Source organism: Antechinus flavipes, chromosome 1 (genome assembly GCF_016432865.1).
Source record: "Antechinus flavipes isolate AdamAnt ecotype Samford, QLD, Australia chromosome 1, AdamAnt_v2, whole genome shotgun sequence".
Classification (NCBI taxonomy): Eukaryota; Metazoa; Chordata; class Mammalia; order Dasyuromorphia; family Dasyuridae; genus Antechinus; species Antechinus flavipes.
The window spans coordinates 552,383,691-552,407,393 of NC_067398.1; the positions used below are offsets into that span (position 1 = coordinate 552,383,691).

Genomic DNA, 23,703 nt, shown 5'->3' on the forward strand with positions numbered 1-23,703 from the left:
TAATAATGAAATGGAAATGTTACAATGATGGAATCAAAGTGTCCTTCACATATATGAAAATTTCAATTAAAAAATCCTTCTGAGCATAATCACATTTCCAAAAAAAAAAAAAAAAATTAAAATTTATTTGTCAGTTAAACAAAATGGAAATGGAGTGGACAGTAAAGTTAACTTTTACTATAAATTATGGTTAGCAAATCACTTTTAAAACTTCTATAACTTAAAATTCCATAACTTTATATTTAGAGGAAAATAAAGGTGAGTACTGATAATGTTGATGAAATGAAGTTATTCTGGAAAATAAACTTATTCTGGAAAAAAACATAAATAAAACTTATTCTAGAAAAGGAGGCCTTCCAAAACAAACACCCTTAACAGAGGAAAATCTCAATTTAGATTTAAAGTATTTAAGGATGTTTTGATACTTTTACTGGGAAGTGACATAGAGGAGGATTTTAAATGAAAGCCAATGTTTATCAGCCTCGAAATCCTCCTGCTATAATCACTGGATGTTTCTAGTTCTTTGGTAATCAAATAAGAAAGCCTGGCTGTTTTAAAACTACTCCTGAAGACTGATTTTCAAGTCATTTTAACCCAGCTATTGATAAATATTGGATAGATCACAATGTTGCATTACTAATTTTAGATAATGTTGCAGGTGATCCAATTACACCTGATTCACTGAATAGGGATGTGTTTAAGAAGATGAAAATGATGCTAAAAAAGCAGACAATATACAAAAAAAAAAAAAAAAAAAAGGAATTCACTCTCAATTTGAAGATATTTTTTGAGCTGTACAAGTAACAAAGCCAAAAATTATGAATGTTGATGATGTCAATTGAAGAAGTCAAATTCCACTAAGATGTGGATAAAGTTCTCTGCATCAGCTAGCATATGTCTGAAGATTTAAAGATAAAAACACTTCAATCTCCACTGCTGAAATATTTAAGACATCAATAATATAAATGTAGTCTTATCTTTAGAGATTAAATAACATTAACATTTAAAAATTTTGCTTTTAATAAGCAATTATTACCTTGTAATAAATCTAAATCAGAAATTTATTATCTTTTGTTATATTAATAAATTGAAAAGATTATTTTAAAATTGATTGTATATTTCCATTGGATAGGAATCAATGATCATATTTTACATATTATAACTTCAAATAGTATAAATTCAAATACTGGTCATTACTCACTTATATGAACCTTGTATTCTAAAATAATTTGTAAAGAATATAAAGGCATGGAAAGTTCAATAAAGGAAGTGAACATGAAGATTCAAATCTGAATTATTAGGTAACATCTTGTGGGCTACATATTACTACATTCAAATTTGGAGAAATCTTATTTTTTTAGACACATTCATGCCATATAAACTTATGTGTTTGTCTATATGTACACACACACAAACACACACACATATATTTAATATCCATATATTTATCACCCCCCCACCCCCTACCAAACTACCTACCTATCTATGAATGAGTCTCCCCATCTTACCCCAGCTGGAAGTGCAAAAGGTATTCAAAGGCTTTTCAGCTTGCTCTTCAGGTAACCTGATGGTCTCTGCTTTTTGGGATTCTTGATACTGATTATGAATTTAGCACAGATGCCTGCTATGCACTTAAAACTCCAGAGCTTGAGATTCATCAGCCTCAGCTTCTTCAAAAGCTAGAGAATATACCATCATGCCTGAACACATTTATGCTATTTATTATTAACTGTTTTGAAAATCGAAACAAAGCATAAAAGGTTAATAAACAATACATAATTAAATGTAACATTTTTTTAAAAATTAGAATTATTTAAGGAATACATTTAAAAGGCAATGCAGTTCCCATTACAATTGCAGGATTTTAAAAAAATCTTTCAATCACTGATTGTAGTATATAATAAACAAAACACATGATTATGGAAAGTCAGTTTTTATTATTTTGATAAAATTTGATTGTTTAATTTGTTGAAGTTTAACTGATTTTTAAAAAATGTTGACTATAATTCATGCTACATTATGTTAAATACTGAAAAAAAAATTTGCATGTTAAACAATGTATCACCTTCAAATTGCCAATAACTTTCAACAAGTATTTTAGGGCTTTCTAGAGAATTAAATTAAGCCGTCTATATTCATATATCAGACCTCTTTCAATTATGGTATTTAAGAATTCTTTTCTTCAAAGACTATCACATGGAGGCATCATGACAAGTTCTTTATTCAAAGATATTGGTGAACAACAAATCATTATTTTTATTTTCCTGAAAGAATATAGTGAAATTAAATTTCCTGAAACATTTCCTGAAACAAAGTTGTTAACCGTGACCACTGGGAATTAGTATTTAGATATTCTCAAAGCCTGGTATGCCTTCCTAATTTAGCAGAAAGCTTATAAAGGTGTATCACAGGTAGAAATGATTCTTAAGAACAAAGGGAAACTTGCTAAATGAGAAATCGTATGCATACATTATTGCCAAAAAACTACTTTTCATTGGTTGCATCCAAACCATGCTCTCAAAATACAAAACTTTTTAATACTTATGTCTTAGTTTTTATAAAACATCTTTATGTTCACATTTTGAAATTACAACTGAAATGCCCATTTTGAACTAAATCCTATTTGCCTTTTTAACAGTGCAAAGATGCTTTTAGAAAGACTTTTGTCAAAATAACTAAGCATGAAAAAATATTACCCATGATTTAAAAAAATTTTTTTCTCATTGGTATTAACTTCAGTTTTAAATGGCAAAAAAAAAAAATAATAATTCTATTACATCCCCTCCCCACTTTTCTACTCCAAAAAAAGAGGGTGGCAGCATACTAAACTTCAGAATGAGGTGAAGATGCTGCTCCCCAATTCCTAGATGGCATAAAGAAGGCACAACGTGAACAATGGTAAAGTCAGTAAACAAAATTTTACTGGAACATTTAATAACACAGAGAAATTCTGTCTGAAGTGTAAAGCTACTGTCTTACACAAGAAGATGGAGAGACCCATTTCCAAGACTAATATGGATACAATAAATATGGAGTTTTACATACCAATCTGTATACAGAAACTTTCCCCTACAACCATAAAAATTTACATTTAACAGTGCAACATATAATTTAATCATTTGATTTGACATAAGATGTTTCACTTACTAAACACAAGCAGCTACCTGGTTTTCATATACATATATAATATGTATTTTTATATATATATATATATTTTTTTTCAACAATCTGTACAAGTTTCTAAACATAAAACTCCAAAAAAGGCACAATTGTCTATACAACATGTACAAAAATGGTTGGAGCTGACAAGAAACAACAATTATTGGTCAAAATTTCATGATTGCACAAAGATTAATAATGAATTTGTGTCAGAAAAAATGTGCTTTAAGGAAAGAAAGGTTTGCCAAGAAACCTTTAAGTGTTATAAAAAAATCTAGGTTGCTATCACAAGCCTGTCCTCATCATCATCACTACTGCCATCACTAAACTGCACTGTCTTCTGCCTCTGGGGCAGGCCGGGGGGCCTGGGCTTCAGCCTCTGGAGAGAGCCCGCCTCAGACTGCACTCTCAGGAGGGGCTCTGAGCCAGAGTCCTGCGGAGAAAGGGTTTCCTGCTTTGGCATCACATGATTCACCAAGTCAGCTGTTTCCATGTCAGTTTTACCTGTGCCATCAAGCTTTCCATGTTCTCTTGCAAGAGTGGGTTCTGATGAGTTTGTGACATTGTACCGATGGGCTTTAGGTGACCCCTGAGGAGATACAGCAGAGGTGATCTGATTGAGATCTGCTGCAAGAGTCTGTTCTGGTTGAGTTTCACACCCTTTGTTTTGGGAAGCTGGTGTTTCAGGAACTCCATGTCCATCTACAGTTACCGGACTAACCGAAGGAATTAAGGTAGGCAGTGCTATATTCAATATTTGTAGGCCTGGAATGTGTGTCTGAGAGCTAGGATTGCTTTGGGTAGAAGGGTTTGCAGTCAGAACTTGAAGTCCTACAGCATTCAGTGCAAGTCCTGAAGGATGGATTTGAGGAGTGATATTTGTGTTGGCTAGGCCTAAAATATTTACAGTTTCCATGCTTAATGGTGGAAGAGTTTGCAAGCTTGGTGCACTTAGATTTTGAAGGCCTGGGACACCAATCTGACCAATGGGAATACATGGCATGTTTAAATCAGCGACTCTAGAGGGATTTGTAGTGCCAGAAACTTCTGTGGTTGGATCCCCAAGAGGGCCTGTAGTTCTGTGAATCACACCGACAGCTGGAATAGTCAGTTGCATGGGACCAGCTTGAATTGGTACAAATGTGGAGTATGCAGTTAGGCCAGCAGGAACCACATGGATTCCTCCGACTGGAATCATACTAAAGGGTGTCCTGGTTTGTTGCTGTGAATGCAAAGGAAGATGGCTAAACAAATGAGTTTGAGGAGGAATCAATTCTGAAATATGTTGCAGAGGTATTTGCTGTTTATGTTCTTGGATCTTAGGATAAGGTGAAGCCACTGAAGGGACCACCACTGTTGTCTGAGTGCATTGGTCCACTGCTGGAGAAGGAAGGTGCAGAGAGGGCATATTCTAAGGGGAAAAAAAGAAAGAGAAATGGACAAATAAAACTTCACTTTTTTGCAATATTTTATGTGGCAGAGAACTCATTCTGCAAAATGATAATGTGGGGTCTATTTTCTTCTGGCAGCAAATTAACACAAGGTGAAGCATTAATTCGGTGAATTAATTTCCAAATTGCAACAAAATCTTTTATCAAAAAATTCAACAAATTTATTGTCACAAGGAAATAAGTATAGACATGGGAGAAACTGCAAAAAAATATAAGCTTGAAGGATAGATCAAAAAATCTTAGAAAGTATCTCAGATTGTGAGGCAACCTAGTCTTATCTCCCACAGAAGATTATAGAACTATTCATAGATTTAGAGCTATAAGAGACCTTTGGAGGTAATTTAAATCTTCTCACTTTTACAGGTAAATAAACTAAGGTCCAAATGTTGAAGTAGCTTGCATAAAGTTAAACAGGTACAAAGTAGCAAAGTTTAGAGCTGAAAGTAGGTCCTCTTAACTACAAATATATGGCTTTTCCTATCATGCTTCTCAATTGTTTTCTGGACATCAAGACTCTCCCAAATATACCTTATGGATATACTAGTTGGGTTAAAAGATCTCTGAAGAACCAAGTTCTGATAGAAAAATATTTTTATTCAGTGTTAACCTAACATATACTAAAATATGCCTCAAGTTGAAATTTTCAATGAGTCCCACTGTGTTACTTATAATAGTATCTCAGATATTTCATGGGGTTATGCTAGACAATAATGTTAAGGCGGGCTAATCACATATTGTGGAACTTCACTGTCACCTAGAATCACAGAATTTCTGAACTGAAAGTGATCTCAGAAGCCATTCAGTCTGAATTACATTTATGCAGAACCCTTCCCATCACCTCCTCTGTATTCATTTATCTTTTTTCTAAAAACACTTAACTTTGTCCTTATTTGCTTCTCCTTTAGCATATAAACTTCTTGTGAGTATTAGTATTAGTATCCCTAGCACTTGGCAGAGTGCTCTTTGGTTAGTAGGATTTAATAAATGCTTATTGATTTGAGATGAATCAGGCATAGGAGAGAAAACAGGTTGAGAATAGTCTAAACTGGATTAGAATTCATTATCTCAATGAATGTTAAGATAAGATTTTCCAGGCAGAGACTGTAGCAATATTGGCCAAGACTGTCAGTGCCAGTCAGTTGTTTTTACACTATTCAATGGACAATGAAGATTTATGGAGTATTTGGTTTTTTACTAAAAGAGTGACATGAAGGAGCAGCACACTTCTCAAATGTAGGAGAAATGGTTGGAAAAGGGAAAGACAGGCAGGAAAGCTAAGCAAGAGTTGATCACCCTAAGCCTAAGTAATCAAAGTTGAATAAGAATAGGTTACTGGCAGAGGACTAAGGAGGGAATGCATTCAAGACTTATTGAAGAGATAAAATCTAGGAGCCAGCAAAATGAATGGATGGTAACCAGAATGGGAAACCAGGAAGACCTTAGTTTAAATTCTGCTAAATTAGCTGTGTGAACTTGAAATATATCTGTCTCAATGTTCTCATCTGTAAAAGGGAAATAATAATGACACCTAATTCACTTATGAGTATAAAATATTTGTAAAACATTTTGTAAATCTAAAGGTTTTATATAAACACTAGTTATTTTTATTGTTATCATTGTTGGTGTTTTGTAATTAGCAGGCAATTAGAAAAATAGGACTGCAACTCTAGGAAGACAGAAATAAGAAAGTCATCTGCCCAGATGTGAAAAAGGATGTCCTGGGAGTAAAAGAGATCTTCAAGGGACAGAATATAAATAAAGCAAAGCCAAGATTAGAATTCTAGAGGACAAACTAAAGGAATGGGAAGGGATTGAGAAACCAACAAAGGAGATAGTTTAGAAGTTTTCCTTTAAATCATTATAATCTATGATCTGTGCCCAAAAGGCTATACATACATGCCTATCCTTGACCTAACAACATCCCTTCTAAGCATGAATACCAAAAGAGATTAAAAAAAAAAAAAAAAAAAGGAAAATGACCTATATGTACCAAAAATATAGCAGCATTCTTCTCAGGGCAAAAAAAGAAAAAAAAGGAAACTGAGAGGATGCGCATCAACTGGGGAATGGCTCAATAAATTGTAGTCTGTGTGTGTGAGATGAAATACTATAGTTCTATGGGAAATGATCAGCAGGATGCTTTTCAAGGGAAAAAAAAAATCCTGAAGAGTCCTCCACAAACTCAAGCAATGAAAAGTACTGTATACAAAGTAATAGCAATATTCTGGGATTACCAGTTGTAAATCACTTTGCTATTCTCAGCAGTACAATTATCCACGACTGAAGAACTTATGATGAAAATTCCTATGCATACCTGATATGGTATATGATTGTGTGTGGATACAGACTGAGGCATTCTCTTTTTCTCTGTCTCTCTTTCTGTTGGGTAGGGAGGGGGATAAGGCAGAGGACCTAGAACTCAAAAATTTTAAAAACAAATATAAAAAAAAAATCTGTTTTGGATGTAACTGGGGGAAATAGTAAATAAATAAATTCTATCATCAATATATCAAACCCCCTACTCTAATATGCCTGTATAACAGCATTTATAGTAAAAATACCACTATATGGCCTCCACCTCTGACTCCCCAAGGCATATGTGGAGGCCCCTGTTGCGGGCTCCATAGTTTTAGCTGCCATTCTACTAAAACTAGGGGGCACTCACATTAATGCTTTAAGATTTTTTTCAAAACAATATATAATTAGGGCAAGTAACAATATCTCCATTCTACAAGTAAGGAAACAGGTTCAGAAAGGCTGCCTAAGTGACAGGCCAAAAGTCACACCTGGCTCAAGCCAGGGAAGAAGCCAAGTTTTTTGACTTGAAATGCAGTTTTTGCTGTTTTGGAGTTTTTTTTGGCTACATTGTGAATTATACATAAAACAAAAAAGAAATAAAGCAAACTAATATAACTTATTAGGTATTATTTAGATATAAGAAGAAAATAAAGTGAAATATGATTAAAATAGATGAGGAAAATGAAGGAACAAAGAAAATTAATAATCTGCATCTACCTATTATAAATGCTTTCATTGAAATTACATAACTCATTCAGTAATTAATTTGGATAGCATTTGATTTGACTTAATTTGATAAAAAAAAATAGACCTTTTTCTTTTAAGGTCTATTAACAAGCAAGGGTTTTTTAAAACTATTAACAACCAAGAGTTTTTAAAAAATAATAACTCTACCTACAAAAAATATGCTTAAGATATATTTAAAAACTCAATATATAACTATAGAAAAAAATAATCTACTTACCTGTGTTATACTGGTAGGTTTTACTATCATAGTACTTCCCGCTACTTCATCAGGATAGTCTATAGACATCTGATGGCACGGTGATCTGGGAGCAGCTTCAAGGGACTGAGTAACATCTTCACTAGTTACCTTCTCTTGTGTACTCTCATCTTTTGTACCGTGCTGCCTTGTTATCACTGGGGACAAAGAACTCCTACTGTCTGATTGCACTGAGCTAAGTACAGTCATCTTTGTGAGTAGAGCTTTAGGCAGAGCATCCATAGGATCTGAGTGTACTCCAGAAAAACAGTCTGTCATTCTACTTTCCTCATCAGCACTTAGAGACTCCTGAAGACTACTTCTGGATGGATGATGCTGAGGGCTGGCAGTCACTGAAGGTGCTGCAGACAAAACTGATTCACTCTGACTATCTTCATCATCTTCTTCATTTTCATTCTCATCATCATCAGGGCCATCAGAATCTTCAATCTCATATCCTGACTGCTCATAAATAAACCTTTGTTTTTCACCTGTTAAAAAGAACCCAAAGTTGATATGCTGTAAAAGTGCTTTAAAAATAATGTGTTAATGATTAATTAACATTTGAGAACATGTTGTGTGTATCCTCTGTGGAAATATGAACTATAGCTTACAATGCAACATAGTTGAGGACATAAAACACATGCATGAAAAAAACTGGGGAATAATTGTACAGAATAAAATATGGTCAGAATTCAGAAGAGTGAGAAAACAATGTATTCTAATTTATTCAAAGATAACTGCAAAATTGTCAGAGACCTCTCCTAAAGCATTGTATTGTCTCTTAAAATACAATATTTATACAAATTGACATACGATTTTCATGCAAAGAGAAAAGTCTGCAAAGGTTAAATGACGCCTGTCTTATTATGAGCTACTTGAAGGCATTTTTTTATGTGGCATCTCCAGAGCTTAATACAAACTCTCTCTCACATACGGAGCAGATACTAAAGAAATATTTATTGAACTGATATGATTTTGAGATCTATTAACAACCAAGGGTTTTAAAAACAGTGCAACTTTCTATTTACAATAGGTAATGTATACCAAATCCCTTGATGCTAAAATATCAGAGTACAGGAAAACAAGCCTGCTTATTTCAGTCTTAAGTAGTGGCATGTTATGGAACATGTATTTAAAAAACAGAAGTGGGGAAAGTAAAAGGAAAAAAATAAACAAAAGAAACAAAGCATTTGTTCTTGGATGACAAAATGGCCTGAAAATCATTATAAGTCTGTTCAATATATTCTTTACATTATAAAGCATGAGATCTAGGGCAACCATTTGGATTTTTACAGTTTTTTTTTAAATGATGTAATTCATATCTATGCTATAGGACTTGATCAAATATTTACTGAAAGCCCATTTTGTACCCAGCTATAATACTCTTAAAAACAGCAACAATAGCCTCTAATAAGCACTGAAAGCCATTTAGAAAGTAAATTAATAGAAATTTAGCATTTAGCTTCAGAAGCATTCAAGAAATTGTTATTACTGATATTGTGCCTTTCTTGACCATCTTTCAATAAATCCTCCATAGAAAGCCACAGTAAAAACAAAATAAATATTTCCTATAAGATTAAGAGCATCAAAGTGAACAGAAATTCTCACTTTAGGATTCAGAATCGGCATTATAAATATATGGTTACTTATGTGACATAATTTCAGGATCAATGGAAGAGTATCTATTAAGTCTAATTTTTTCCCTTCCCCAATCATCTCTTCTACTTATTGGATAATGCAACAAATTTTACAAGTAAGAGATTTTATTACTTAAATTTTTTTCACCTTAGTTAAAAATACAAATAGTAAAGAGAGAGAATCATTCATTGAAATTTGTTTAATGTGAGTAATTTTTATAGATTCTTTCTAAGACAAAACAAGGGAATATTAGAACCTTGATGGGCAGAGGGAAGAGAAGGAACTTAGAGGGATAGGAGCCAGGAAAACAAACACTTTGCAATCACTTTTATACTGGTACATACTCCTCCTCCTCCTAGTTATTAATGTATTTTGATTTTTACCTTACAAACGTTTCTAGATTATCCCCACTCCAGGAGGACTCTTATTTAACAGGAAAACTAACTATCTCATCTGAAAGTACATACAACATTCCAAATTCATAGCACTTTTCTATTCTTTTAAGGAACAGAAATCTATTTTCTCTCCTTCTGATCCCAACTCTATTGAAAAGAAAAGAAACAAAATCCTTGAAACAAATATGCACTGGCAAAATAAAACAAATTCTTCACTGGCTATATATAAAAATATGTTTCATTCTGCTCCCTAAATCTAACACTTCTATCAGGAAGTTGAAGTATGTTGGTTCTCTGCAATCACTGGTTGTCACTGTGTGGACCATAGTTCTTACAGCTTTCAAAGTTGTTTGCCCTTACAGTATTAATACTGTTTTCTAGATTCTGTTCATTTCATCATTAGTTTATAAAAATCCTCAAAACTGTATGCTTTTACATTATCAATGTCATAGGATAAATTGTTCTTTTGGCTTTGCTAAACTTTACTCTGTATCAATTCATAAAAATCTTTCTACATCTCTAAGAAATTACCAATTTCCTCATTTCTCACAGTACAATAGTTTTACATTATATTCATATAACCATAATTTATTCTACCATTCATTATTTGATAGACATTCCTTTAGTTGTTTTGTTTTGTTTTTGCTAATCTCAAAAAGAGTTACTATAAATACTGCTGGCCATATTGGAACCTCCTATTCCTTTGATCTGTTTTGGGCATAGGCCTACCAGTGGAATAGGTGGATCAAAGGGCATGTATTGTTTTGTAACTTTTTTGCGTTTAACTATAAATTTCTTTGCAAAACATTTGCACCTATTCACAGGCCCACCTGTATATCATTTTGTCTTTTTCCACCACCCCCAGACAATTACCTTTTTCCCCTTCTTGTCATCTTTGCCAATTTGCCTGAAGTGGAATCTCAGAATTACTTTAATTTGCATATCTCTAATTACTCATAATTTGGAGCATTTTTTTTTCATTTGGTTATAGATAGCTTGGCTTTTTTTCCCTTGAAAACTGCCTGTTCATATCAGTGGTCTATCAACTGGGGAATGGCTTTTATTCTTATAAATGATAATCAGTTCTTAAAAAGGAGACTTTGCTACAAAAACTTTTCTCCCAGTTAATTATTTCTCTTTTAATTTTAGCTTTATTACATGCATTTATGCAAAAATTTCAAAATTTTATTCAATCAAAATTATCCATTTTATTTTCTGTGAGCTTTGTTCTTTATCTCTTATTAAGTCACAAGCTATTCTCCTATCCACAGAACTGACAGGTCATTTCCCCCTGTGTTTCTCTAATTCCTTTATGATGTGACCTTGTAGATTTACAACATGTATCTACTTCACTTATATCATGGTAAAAAGCATGAAGTATTGTCTAAATCTAACTTCTTCCATACTGCTATTCAATTTTCTCAGTTTTTATCAGTTAGTTTTTATCACAGTAGCTTGAGTCTTAGTTTTTATTGAACTAGGGTACTAATGTACATTTACTTCTATAAGGTATATATCTAATTTGTTTCATTGATCCATTTTTTAAACCAATATAAAATTGCTCTGAGAATTGCTGTTTTGTAGTATTGTTTGAGATCTGGCATTACTAGATTCTCTTAGTTCCCTCTTCTTTTTTTTTATCATTTCCCTTGAGATTAAAAAAGATATATGTATATATATATGCATATATATATATTATATTTCCCTCCTTCTTATGAATTTCATTATCTTTTTTTTCTGGTTCTATAAATAATCCTTTGGTAGCTACAGCTAGCTAATCCACTTTTTTTCCCATTGTTCAAGTGGTTTCTGAAATTAACTCAAACAGGAAAATTATTGTTTCTCCTAATAGACCTCACTTAACCAAACTTTTGAGTTGCCAGTGCAGTGAAAAGGGGGTTAAAATTTAGAAAATTGGACTTCAGTTTTGTGTGATTCTGGATAAATTATTTTTGATTCTGGGCCTTAATTTCCTAATATATTAAATTAAGAGGTGAACCAGATAACCCATAAGATCCCTTCCAGCTTTCTCAATGAAATAGCCAATAATCCGATAAAGTGACTTTATACATTACTTATATGAAATGTGAATACTTGCTTTTATTTTGCTTTAAGTTTAAAAATTTAGCTGTCTGCATATTCTCATTATAATTCTGTTTTAGATTATTTATAATCTCCTTGTCAAAAAGTTTAACATCAAATTTGCTCTATTTGATGCCCAGTTTTTATAATAGCAAATGCAAATCAATATTTAATAGATACTTTTTGATAACAAATATGATAAAGCTAGAAGGATGATCTCTTATCTGAAACAGAGCAAGCATGAACTTTATTTATGATATTTTGCCAGAAGTTCAGATTTCTATTTTCTCAGTCTGTGTTCTTTGAAACAACTTAATTCATTTCTTGAATAAAATGATACTTCCGTATTTCCCAAAAATCTGTGATTTCATCAGCATGAGATGCTATAACCAAAAAATTCATTACCACTTGTCCATCCTCCTAGTCATGCATTAGCTTATGAAATCATGTGCGGCACTGGTACAGATCAACACATATAAATAGTTTAATAATGCATTTTCCAAGTTCATTCAATTTTCAACTGGAAGAGATTTCAAAATAGTGAGGAATTCTTTTACAATCACTTCTTTCCTTTGGTTACTACATTTTCTATTCTTGACAATTACATACCTAGATCATTACTCAAATTATTCAAGGTGTTTCAAATACAGGATGATAAGGTAATAAAGTCTGAACTGTTATAAAATTTGGACAAAGTTCCTGCCACTTGGTTTATGATAATAAGATTTTCTTCTTATGGCTACATTTGTTGAAATTTCAACTTAAAGGAATGAAGTTAAGGCTCTAGGGATGGACAGGAATATTATGTGTATGAAGCACTTAAAAGACTTTCCATGCTGACAGAACCTAAGACAGTTTGTGTTCTTTGGAACATAAAAATAAAATGTGGCATTGGAATAGTTTCATCATATCATTTTAAAAATGTAATATGCTTTATGTAACCACCGTCTTCCAGGATCATACAGTAATATGAAATTTTTTTTCCTGTTGAAAATTTACCTTAAGATAACCAAGACTTCACAGAATCTCAAGAAATATTAATGCTAATTATGCTATTTATTAAGAACTTTTTTTTTAACAGTTGAGAAAACTAAGGCAAACAGAGTTTAAGTGATTTACTCAAGGTCAGAGAACAATTAAGGATCTGAAGCTGGATTTGAATTCTGGTCTTCCTGATTCTAGATCCAATGTCCCATCCACTGTCCCTCTGAGCCCAGTGGCAACATGGAGTCAGTCTCTATGGTTCAGAAGAGTAGTAGTTCATTGGAAATTCTAAAAGTAATGAGTTTTCAAAATAGCTAACAGGGAATGGAGATGACTGTCTACTAAAGCTGTGTGAATCTGTGGCACTGTTGCCCAAATGGATTTAGGGGTAAGAAACTAGCAAGGCTCAGATCAGGAGAGCAGCAAGCAGACTATTCCATAGATCAGACTGTATAGGGCTTGCTAAAAGTTCACAGCTCCAGAGCCACCTTTGTGATCTCTGAAAGAACACACAACTCATCTAGAGAATACAGCATCAAGCTTCAGGATGATATAGACTAGTATCATACAAGACCATGAAAATCCCATGAGAAATATGATCCTAACTCTAATAAAAATGTCCCTAATACAATACAAAAAGGAAGATTAAAATATCAGTAAATTTTGAAATACAAATGCAGGAATCAAGAAAATCCTGAAATGGTAAATATTAGTGAACTGTGAGAAAGGACTTTATAAGGGCAATGTATTCACATTTTAACAGGGGTAAAGAAAAATAAAGTTGTCTTCACAAAAGCCTAAAGTAAACAGAGGTCATGCAGGCAGAGAAGTAAGAGAGAAGAGCAGGAAATGGTCATGTTCTGATGAAATTTAAAATAAGAAAGGAAAGAATATTAATGCAATGGAAGAAAAGGGAAGGTTGTGTGATATCATTGTGAGCTAAAATCACATATATCCAAAAATATAGGGTTTTTTTGGTAGAAGCAAAGAACCAGAAACAAAAATAAAACTATTATTCAAGGAATGACAGGAAATTCTGGTATATAAATGTAATGGAATTCTGCTATTCTATGAAAAGTGATGAAAGGGATGGTTTCAGAAAAAATAGGTAAAATATTTATGGACTGATGCTGAGAGAAGTGAGAACTTGGAGAAGAATGCAATACATTATAGAAAAATACTTTAGAATTATATGCAGTGGAATTATCAACTAAAATTCCAGAGCAATGATGATGAAGTATGCTATTTATGACCTAACAAAGGTGAAAATCCAAATATTCAGAATAAGAGACACATTTCTGGTTATAGACATGTGGAAATTTGCTTTGCTTGTACATGCATATTTGTGATAAGGATTTTTATTAGGAGAATTTTGCTTATTAATTAAAAAAAGAAAATTTAATTTAAAAGACAGATTTCATTATATCAAGAAAACAAATCAATCAGTTAATAATTGGTTACTGGGGATAAGAGAAAGAATAAAAGGAATTGGGAGTAGGGTAAAAGAAAACAGCTCTTGCCCTTAAGGAGCTTACAATTTAATGGGGAAGAAAACAAGCAAACATATGTACAAACAACCTATACATAGTAAAGATAAGAAATAATAGTAAGAAGGCACTAGAATTAAGAGAGGTTGGGAAAGAAGTCCTATAGAAGGTCTGATTTTATTTGGACCTGAAGAAAGTCAGCAGGCTTGGGGGACATGCCAGAGTAAACACCTGAAGTGAAAAGATGGAGGCTCTTGTTTGAAGAACAGTCAGTTGATCAGTGACATTAGATTGAAGAGTTTATGGCAGAAAGTAAGGGTAAAGGTATAGGGTAAAGGGTAAAAATTAAAAAGGTGGTAGTGGAAGCAGCAGAGGGGACATGAAGAGTTTTGAACGTCATAGAAAGGATTCTGTATTTGTTCTTGAGAGAAGGAGCCTCCCATGAGACACATTTAAAGAACCTATGTTGCTACATGGGTGGCACAACCTGACAGATCCAGGAAAGCAATTTTTCTTTACTCACTACTACACAATATAAACTATAATCAATAAATGCCCTTTGAAGAAAGGATTCAATCTTAAATTATTTCATTCTAAAAAATGGCTATGTCAAAAACCACAGAAACAATATATAATTATATTAATCATAGGATAACAATGAAACAAGACTAATTCATCACACTTCACAGCCTGCTTTCTCTCCTTCCCCCACACACCTTAAATAAGTAGTCAGGCTCAATCTCTGCTAACTACAGCTGACAAATCCCTTAACCTTATTCTGATCCCACAAAGCCACGAAGCTAGTTTAGGAGTCAGAGATGAATTGTGAATACCCCAGACATCTAGCTTTAAGTCTAGTAGCTTTGTACTATACATGTGTGGCTTCTCTATTGTGGTCATTTTATAAATGAGGCAACCAAGAGTCCTAGAAACAACATGACCTGTCTAAGTTATAAAATTAGCAAATTGTGAAATGAGGACTGGGACCTTCTCATCCTTTAAGGTCCAGCTCAATTGATCTTAAGGTGACAGAGTCTTCTTTGAACATTGATCTTCCCTCTTTAAACTCACAGTACTTAAGTTTCTGTACCACTAAATGCAACACTATCTCTTGTGTTATACTTCTTGTATTATTGCCTTATTTTTTTTTTCACTCTTTAACTTGTTTTTCCCTAATCCACACCTGATGCTGCCTAGTACAGAGATATATCAATATTGATGAATTTTGGAAAAAAAGCAAATTTACAAAGTTGAGATAATTTTGCGTATTTAACACTTCATCTGTTAACTTCATATTAAAGTTTTCTAAGAATACTCAATCCAGTTTTACATATTTATAGAACCATAGCTCATAAATATCTAGACTAATCTAGCATTAGTCCAGCTAGCATTGGATTTAAAAAAAAATAAATTTAAAAGATTTTAAAAGAAACAAAATTGTGCATATTTAAATACAACTTAGTTTTACAAAGACAAAGTAAGCTTCAATGAAATATTATACTATGTGATTTTCAAAGAACATAAGTTATCTTCCAGAAGAATTTTCACTGCAATTCAAACCAGTCTTATTAGCATTGCTAAACAGTGACACCTACTGGGAAGAGCTCAACCTAACTACAAAGATATATTTGATCTTTTATCATATACCGAATTTTCTTTAAACAAACATAATTCCTCCTTAAGAATTCAGAACTTTCTGAGATATATTAAAAATCATATGTATAAATATGAGTGTGCAGATAGACAAATGAGAGACAGAGACACAGAGAAATTTGCTGAAAATGTTAAAAAAAAAAGGTTAGAGCTTAATATTTGCTTATTCTGTGAATTAAATATAAAGGCTATCAAACTTGTCCTTGTGATATCTAATTACTCAGATAAGTTCTTTAAAAAAAAAAACTTTTATCAATGAAAAACAAAAATAGCTTTAAAACTGATTTTTCTGAAGGTTTTTGAAAAAAAATAAAACAAGAATGTTACTGACAAAATATTCTTAAAAGGACATATTTTTATTGGGTTCAGGAATGTGACTATGTAATTAACTCATTGTTATTATTACATGTAATTAGTTTTAATTATTTCTAAATCTTAAAGGGATAAGAAGAGCTTACAATTCTGTGTTCGCAAATCATCTTCACAGTAAGAATCATATAACTAAGAACAAAGTTTCCAGTTGCATTTTATCATGTTAAATGCCTTATGGCTCTGGCAGTTTAAGGAACAAAATAACATTCCTTACATTGTAAGTAGCATTTTGGTGACAAAAACATTCCTTATTGATCAAGACATACAAAGCAAATAGCTAGAGGGGTGATTTTTGACATAAAAGATGAAAACTAAAAAATATTTGCTAATACTCAGTGACTACAAACACAAATTACAAAGAATGATAAAAAAAAGAAAAAAAACCACCAAATATTTAACCTTATATAGCAAGAATGTACTTTATTCCTTAAGGGGGAAAAAAAGCAATTAGAATCCTAATTAGTGTGTGAGGTTGGATCTGAATTCAGAAATTCCTAAATTCTAAGCCTAGCATTCTAATAATGGAAAATGCCTCAAAGAATAATGAGAAAGAATAAAATTACAGCTATTGCACAGATGAAATGATTTTGGGACTCCTGAATAGAAAAGATTTATGTCTATATTAGAAAAATAAATATTTCTAAGATTCACATGTTAGTCAGACTTGTTAAAAAATATATACATTGTTTCATTCTTTACAACTTTATGCTGTGGTCATGAACTAATCTTGACCACTATACCAATATGAAATTTAAACTTTCTGAGGGGAAGGCCATAAACAAAATATTAAGTTCAGCTGAGGTATAAAAGGTAACCTGTCAGAAGATTTTTCAAATTCCATCACCAATGTGGAAGAAATCAATTATTCTTCTTTGTCATACTTCTCTTATTACATGAACTTAAGTGTCTATTAACTTTAGCTTCCTTCCAAAATGAGAAAGTCAGATAAGAGTACTGTTGTGAGGATCACATGGAAAACCGTTTATAAAATGCATTATAAATCTCAAAGCACTGTATTGATGTCAATTACAATATCTTAGTCTTATCCTGAAGAAATATTATAATGTATTATGAATTAATAATGTCTTAGTATTCTTATTACTTCTTAAGCAACAGTTTTCATAATGTGCCTTTTCAAGATGACAGATTAAAATCAATGATATTTCATGTTGAATCTGTTATACATTTTTCCTAATATATCACTTTTGAATAAATTCCTAGAATATTAAAAAATTTCCTTTTCATATAAAATCATTAAATCAATTAATTGTAATTCATGAAGCTGATTTTTAACAATTTACATACAAAATTATTCAGATTTATTTTATAAAATCTGTGTCATTAAGCAAATACATTGACTTTAGACTTATTTCACTGCCATGAAGGTATTTATATATATAAAAAAAGAACTCAATAAAATTCTACTAATTTTAGTAGAATAATTCCTAAAATAAGAGTTATCATTGGGATATAAAAATGGAAGGATGCCAAATAATATTAAAAAAGACTCAAAATGAGGACTTCCGGTTAAGATGGCGGAGAGGAGGCACACAGCTGTGTAGCTCCACGCTTTCTCTCACTATCCATTTCATTACAAGCCACTGAATTAATGCTTGACTGAAAAAAACCCCACAAATAGTTACCAAGAGAAGCCATTCTTGAGATCCGCCAAGAAAGGTCTGTCTTTACTGGAGGGCTGGGGCGGTTTTAGATCGGGCGCAGGCGGCGGGCAGCGGCAGTGAGAGCACGGGAGCAGACTGGAGAGGGGGTGGGGAGTGATTGCAGCCATCTCTGCGGGGAGAGCTTCGCTACAGGTTTGGATACTTTGCTCCGGCAGCAAGTCAACTGCCCAGCAGAGAAGCTAAAAACACCGGGGCTGAAGAATACAACCCCAAACAGCTGGAGTCTCTCAGGCCCTGGCCGCTCCCCCCTTCCCCCCCCTCAGTGACTCAGCACGCTCTGGGATCTCAGAGCGCAGGCACAGCACAGTCCTGCTAGTGCCTCACTGCTGCCCCCTGCAGTCTGTAGAGGAAGCTCGATAACACACCCAGCCCCTCCCCCAAAGAAAGACTCCAGTTTTTTCTGTTTTTCTTTGCTAGTTTGTCTTTGATTATTAGACAGAATGAGCAAGAAGCTGAAGAGGACTTTAACCCTTGACAGCTTCTATACAGATAGAGAGCAGACTCTAAATCCTGAGGAGACTAAAAACAGACAGTCCCCAGGTGAATCCCCAAAGGAGGAGATCATCTGTTCCTCAGCACAGATGAACCTCATAGAAGTGATTAAAAAGGCTCTCACAAGGGAGCTAGAAGAAAAATGGGGAAAGCAGAGTGAGGCTTGGCAAAAGGAGAGGGAGGCTTGGGAAAAGGAGAGGGAGGCTTGGCAAAAGAGTCTGGAGAAGTCAGTTAAAGAGAGAGTGGATAAAGAAGTAAAATCCTTGAAAAGTAGGATTGGTGAACTGGAAAACAAAATTGGCGAAATGGAAAAAAATTCCACAGAACAAAAGAACTCAATTGGACAATTAGAAAAAGATTTTTAAAAAGTGAGTGAAGAAAATACTTCACTGAAAATCAGAATTGAACAATTGGAATTGAATGACTCGAGGAGACAAGAAGAATCAGTCAAGCAAATCCAAAAAAATCAAACAATGGAAAAGAATGTGAAATACCTTCTGGGGAAGACAACAGACCTGGAAAACAGATCCAGGAGAGACAATCTGAGAATCATCGAACTCCCAGAAAAACATGATGAAAAAAAGAGCCTGGACACTATTTTCCAGGAAATTATCAAAGAGAACTGCCCAGAAGCCATAGGAACAGAGGAAAAAATAAACATTGAAAGGATTCATCGATCACCCACTGAAAGGGATCCTAAAATCAAAACACCAAGGAATATAGTGGCCAAATGCCAGAACCCTCAGACGAAGGAAAAAATATTGCAAGCGGCTAGAAAAACCCAATTCAAGTATCAAGGAGCCACAATAAGGATCACCCAGGATCTGGCAGCATCCACATTAAAAGATCGAAGGGCCTGGAATATGATATTCCGAAAGGCTAAGGAACTTGGTATGCAACCAAAAATAACTTACCCAGCGAGAATGAGCATCTTTTTCCAGGGAAGAAGATGGACATTCAACGAAGTAAGCGAATTTCATCTATTTCTGATGAAAAAGCCAGAACTTAACAAAAAGTTTGATCTACAAATATAGAACTCAAGAGAAATCTAAAAAGGTAAAGATTAATCTTGGGAACTATATTTCGACTATATAGATGTATAAAGAATACATGTATACCTTGTTCTAGAAACTGATGTGGAAAGGACATTGTACCAGAAAAAGGGTAAAGTGGGGGTAGTACATCTCATGAAGAGGCATAGGAAACCTATTATATCTGAGAGAAAGAATGGAGGGGGATGAATATAGTGGGTATCTTACTGCCTTCAGAATTGGCTTTAAGTGAAAAATCTTAAGACATATTCAATCTATGGTGAAACTTCTCCCACCTCATTGAAAAGTGAGAAGGGAAAAGTGAAAAGGGAAGGAATAAGCTAAGTGGAAGGGAATACGGAAACTGGGAGGGAAAGGGGTAAGATAGGGGGAGGAACTCTAAGGCGGGGGGAGGTATACTAAAAAGGGAAGGCTGTGAGAAGCAAGTAGTGCTCACAAGCTTAATACTGGGAAGAGGGGAAAAGAGAAAAGAAGGGAGAAAAGCATAAACCGGGGTTAACAAGATGGCAAGTAATACAGAATTGGTCATTCTAACCATAAATGTGAACGGGGTAAACTCCCCCATAAAGAGGAAGCGGTTAGCAGAATGGATTAAAAGCCAGAATCCTACAATATGTTGTTTACAGGAAACACACCTGAAGCGGGGAGATACATGCAGGTTAAAGGTAAAAGGTTGGAGCAAAATCTACTAAGCTTCAGGTGAAGTCAAAAAAGCAGGGGTAGCCATCCTGATCTCAGATCAAGCTAAAGCAAAAATTGATCTAATTAAAAGAGATAAGGAAGGGCACTATATCTTGCTAAAGGGTAGCATGGATAATGAAGCACTATCTATATTAAACATATATGCACCAAGTGGGGTAGCATCTAAATTCTTAAAAGAGAAACTAAGAGAGCTGCAAGAAGAAATAGACAGTAAAACTATAATAGTGGGAGATCTTAACCTTGCACTCTCAGAATTAGATAAATCAAACCACAAAATAAATAAGAAAGAAGTCAAAGAGGTAAATAGAATACTAGAAAAGTTAGATATGATAGATCTCTGGAGAAAATGTAATGGAGACAGAAAGGAATACACTTTCTTTTCAGCAGTTCATGGAACCTACACAAAAATTGACCATATATTAGGACATAAAAATCTCAAACTCAAATGCAGTAAGGCAGAAATAGTAAATGCATCCTTTTCAGACCACGATGCAATGAAAATTACATTCAACAAAAAACCAGGGGGAAGTAGACCAAAAAATAATTGGAAACTAAATAATCTCATACTAAAGAATGATTGGGTGAAACAGCAAATCATAGACATAATTAATAACTTCACCCAAGAAAACGATAATAATGAGACATCATACCAAAATGTATGGGATGCAGCCAAAGCGGTAATAAGGGGAAATTTCATATCTCTAGAGGCCTATTTGTATAACATAGAGAAAGAGAAGGTCAATGAATTGGGTTTGCAACTAAAAATGCTAGAAAAGGAACAAAATTAAAAACCCCCAGTCAAACACTAAACTTGAAATTCTAAAAATAAAAGGAGAGATCAATAAAATTGAAAGTAAAAAAACTATTGAATTAATTAATAAAACTAAGAGTTGGTTCTATGAAAAAACCAACAAAATAGACAAACCCTTAGTACATCTGATTAAAAAAAAGGAAAGAGGAAAATCAAATTGTTAGTCTTAAAAATGAAAAGGGAGAACTCGCCACTAATGAAGAGGAAATTAGAGCAATAATTAGGAGTTACTTTGCCCAACTTTATGCCAATAAATTTGACAACTTAAATGAAATAGAAAAATACCTCCAAAAATATAGCTTGCCCAAACTAACAGAGGAAGAAGTAAATATCCTAAACAGTCCCATCTCAGAAAAAGAAATAGAACAAACTATCAATCAACTCCCTAAGAAAAAATCCCCAGGACCAGATGGATTTACATGTGAATTCTACCAAACATTTAAAGAACAATTAACTCCAATGCTAAATAAACTATTTGGAAAAAATAGGGATTGAAGGAGTCCTACCAAACTCCTCTTATGACACAGACATGGTACTGATACCTAAACCAGGTAGGCTGAAAACAGAGAAAGAAAATTATAGACCAATCTCCCTAATGAATATTGATGCTAAAATCTTAAATAAAATATTAGCAAAAAGATTACAGAAAATTGTCACCAGGATAATACACTATGACCAAGTAGGATTTATACCAGGAATGCAGGGCTGGTTCAATATTAGGAAAACTATTAGCATAATTGACTATATCAATAACCAACCAAACAAAAACCATATGATCATCTCAATAGATGCAGAAAAAGCATTTGATAAAATCCAACATCCATTCCTAATAAAAACACTTGAGAGCATAGGAATAAATGGACTTTTCTTTAAAATAGTCGAGCATATATTTAAAACCATCAGTAAGCATCATATGCAATGGGGAAAAACTGGAACCTTTCCCAGTAAGATCTGGAGTGAAGCAAAGTTGCCCACTATCACCATTATTATTTAATATCATATTAGAAACACTAGCCTCGGCAATAAGAGTCGAGAAAGATATTAAAGGAATTAGAGTAGGCAATGAGGAAACCAAACTATCACTCTTTGCAGATGATATGATGGTATACCTAGAGAACCCCAGAGATTCTACTAAAAATTTATTAGAAATAATTCATAATTTTAGCAAAGTAGCTGGCTACAAAATAAATCCCCATAAATCCTCAGAATTTTTATACATCACCAACAAAACCCAACAGCAAGAGATACAAAGAGAAATTCCATTCAGAATAACTGTTGATACCATAAAATATTTGGGAATCTATCTACCAAAGGAAATTCAGGAATTATATGAGCAAAATTATAAAAAAGTCTCCACACAAATAAAGTCAGACTTAAATAATTGGAAAAATATTAAGTGCTCTTGGATCGGCCGAGCGAACATAATAAAGATGACAATACTCCCTAAACTAATCTATTTATTTAGTGCTATACCAATCAGACTTCCAAGAAAATATTTTAATGATCTAGGAAAAATAACAACAAAATTCATATGGAACAATAAAAAGTCGAGAATCTCAAGGGAATTAATGAAAAAAAAAATCAAATGAAGGTGGCCTAGCTGTACCTGATCTAAAATTATATTATAAAGCAGCAGTCACCAAAACCATTTGGTATTGGCTAAGAAATAGATTAGTGGATCAGTGGAAAAGGTTAGGTTCACAAGACAGAATAGTCAACTATAGCAATCTAGTGTTTGGCAAACCCAAAGCCCCTAACTTCTGGGAAAAGAATTCATTATTTGATAAAAACTGCTGGGATAATTGGAAATTAGTATGGCAGAAATTAGGCATGGACCCACACTTAACACCATATACCAAGATAAGATCAAAATGGGTCCATGACCTAGGCATAAAGAACAAGATTATAAATAAATTAGAGGAACATAGAATAGTTTATCTCTCAGACTTGTGGAGGAGAAAGAAATTTGTGACCAAAGATGAACTAGAGACCATTACTGATCACAAAATAGAAAATTTTGATTACATCAAATTAAAAAGCCTTTGTACAAACAAAACTAATGCAAACAAGATTAGAAGGGAAGCAACAAACTGGGAAAACATCTTCACAGTTAAAGGTTCTGATAAAGGCCTCATTTCCAAAATATATAGAGAACTGACTCAAATTTATAAGAAATCAAGCCATTCTCCAATTGATAAATGGTCAAAGGATATGAACAGACAATTTTCAGAGGATGAAATTGAAACTATTACCACTCATATGAAAGAGTATTCCAAATCATTATTGATCAGAGAAATGCAAATTAAGACAACTCTGAGATACCACTACACACCTGTCAGATTGGCTAAGATGACAGGAAAAAATAATGATCAATGTTGGAGGGGATGCGGGAAAACTGGGACACTAATGCATTGTTGGTGGAGTTGTGAACGAATCCAACCATTCTGGAGAGCAATCTGG

General features: G+C 33.4%; 1 protein-coding gene across 1 annotated transcript in view; it reads right to left on the reverse strand.

The window, feature by feature from the left end:
- Positions 1–1,705: 1,705 nt before the first annotated feature.
- The window catches only part of HIVEP1 (HIVEP zinc finger 1), a 184,455-nt gene continuing 162,457 nt past the window's right edge, over positions 1,706–23,703 (reverse strand). Inside the window, exons 7-8 of the mRNA XM_051974025.1 lie at positions 7,873–8,381; positions 1,706–4,570 (exon numbers count right to left, since the gene is read on the reverse strand). Of these exons, the coding sequence (XP_051829985.1) occupies positions 3,434–4,570; positions 7,873–8,381 (1,646 nt within the window). The 3' untranslated portion in view covers positions 1,706–3,433. The remainder of the gene's footprint in view (positions 4,571–7,872; positions 8,382–23,703) is intronic.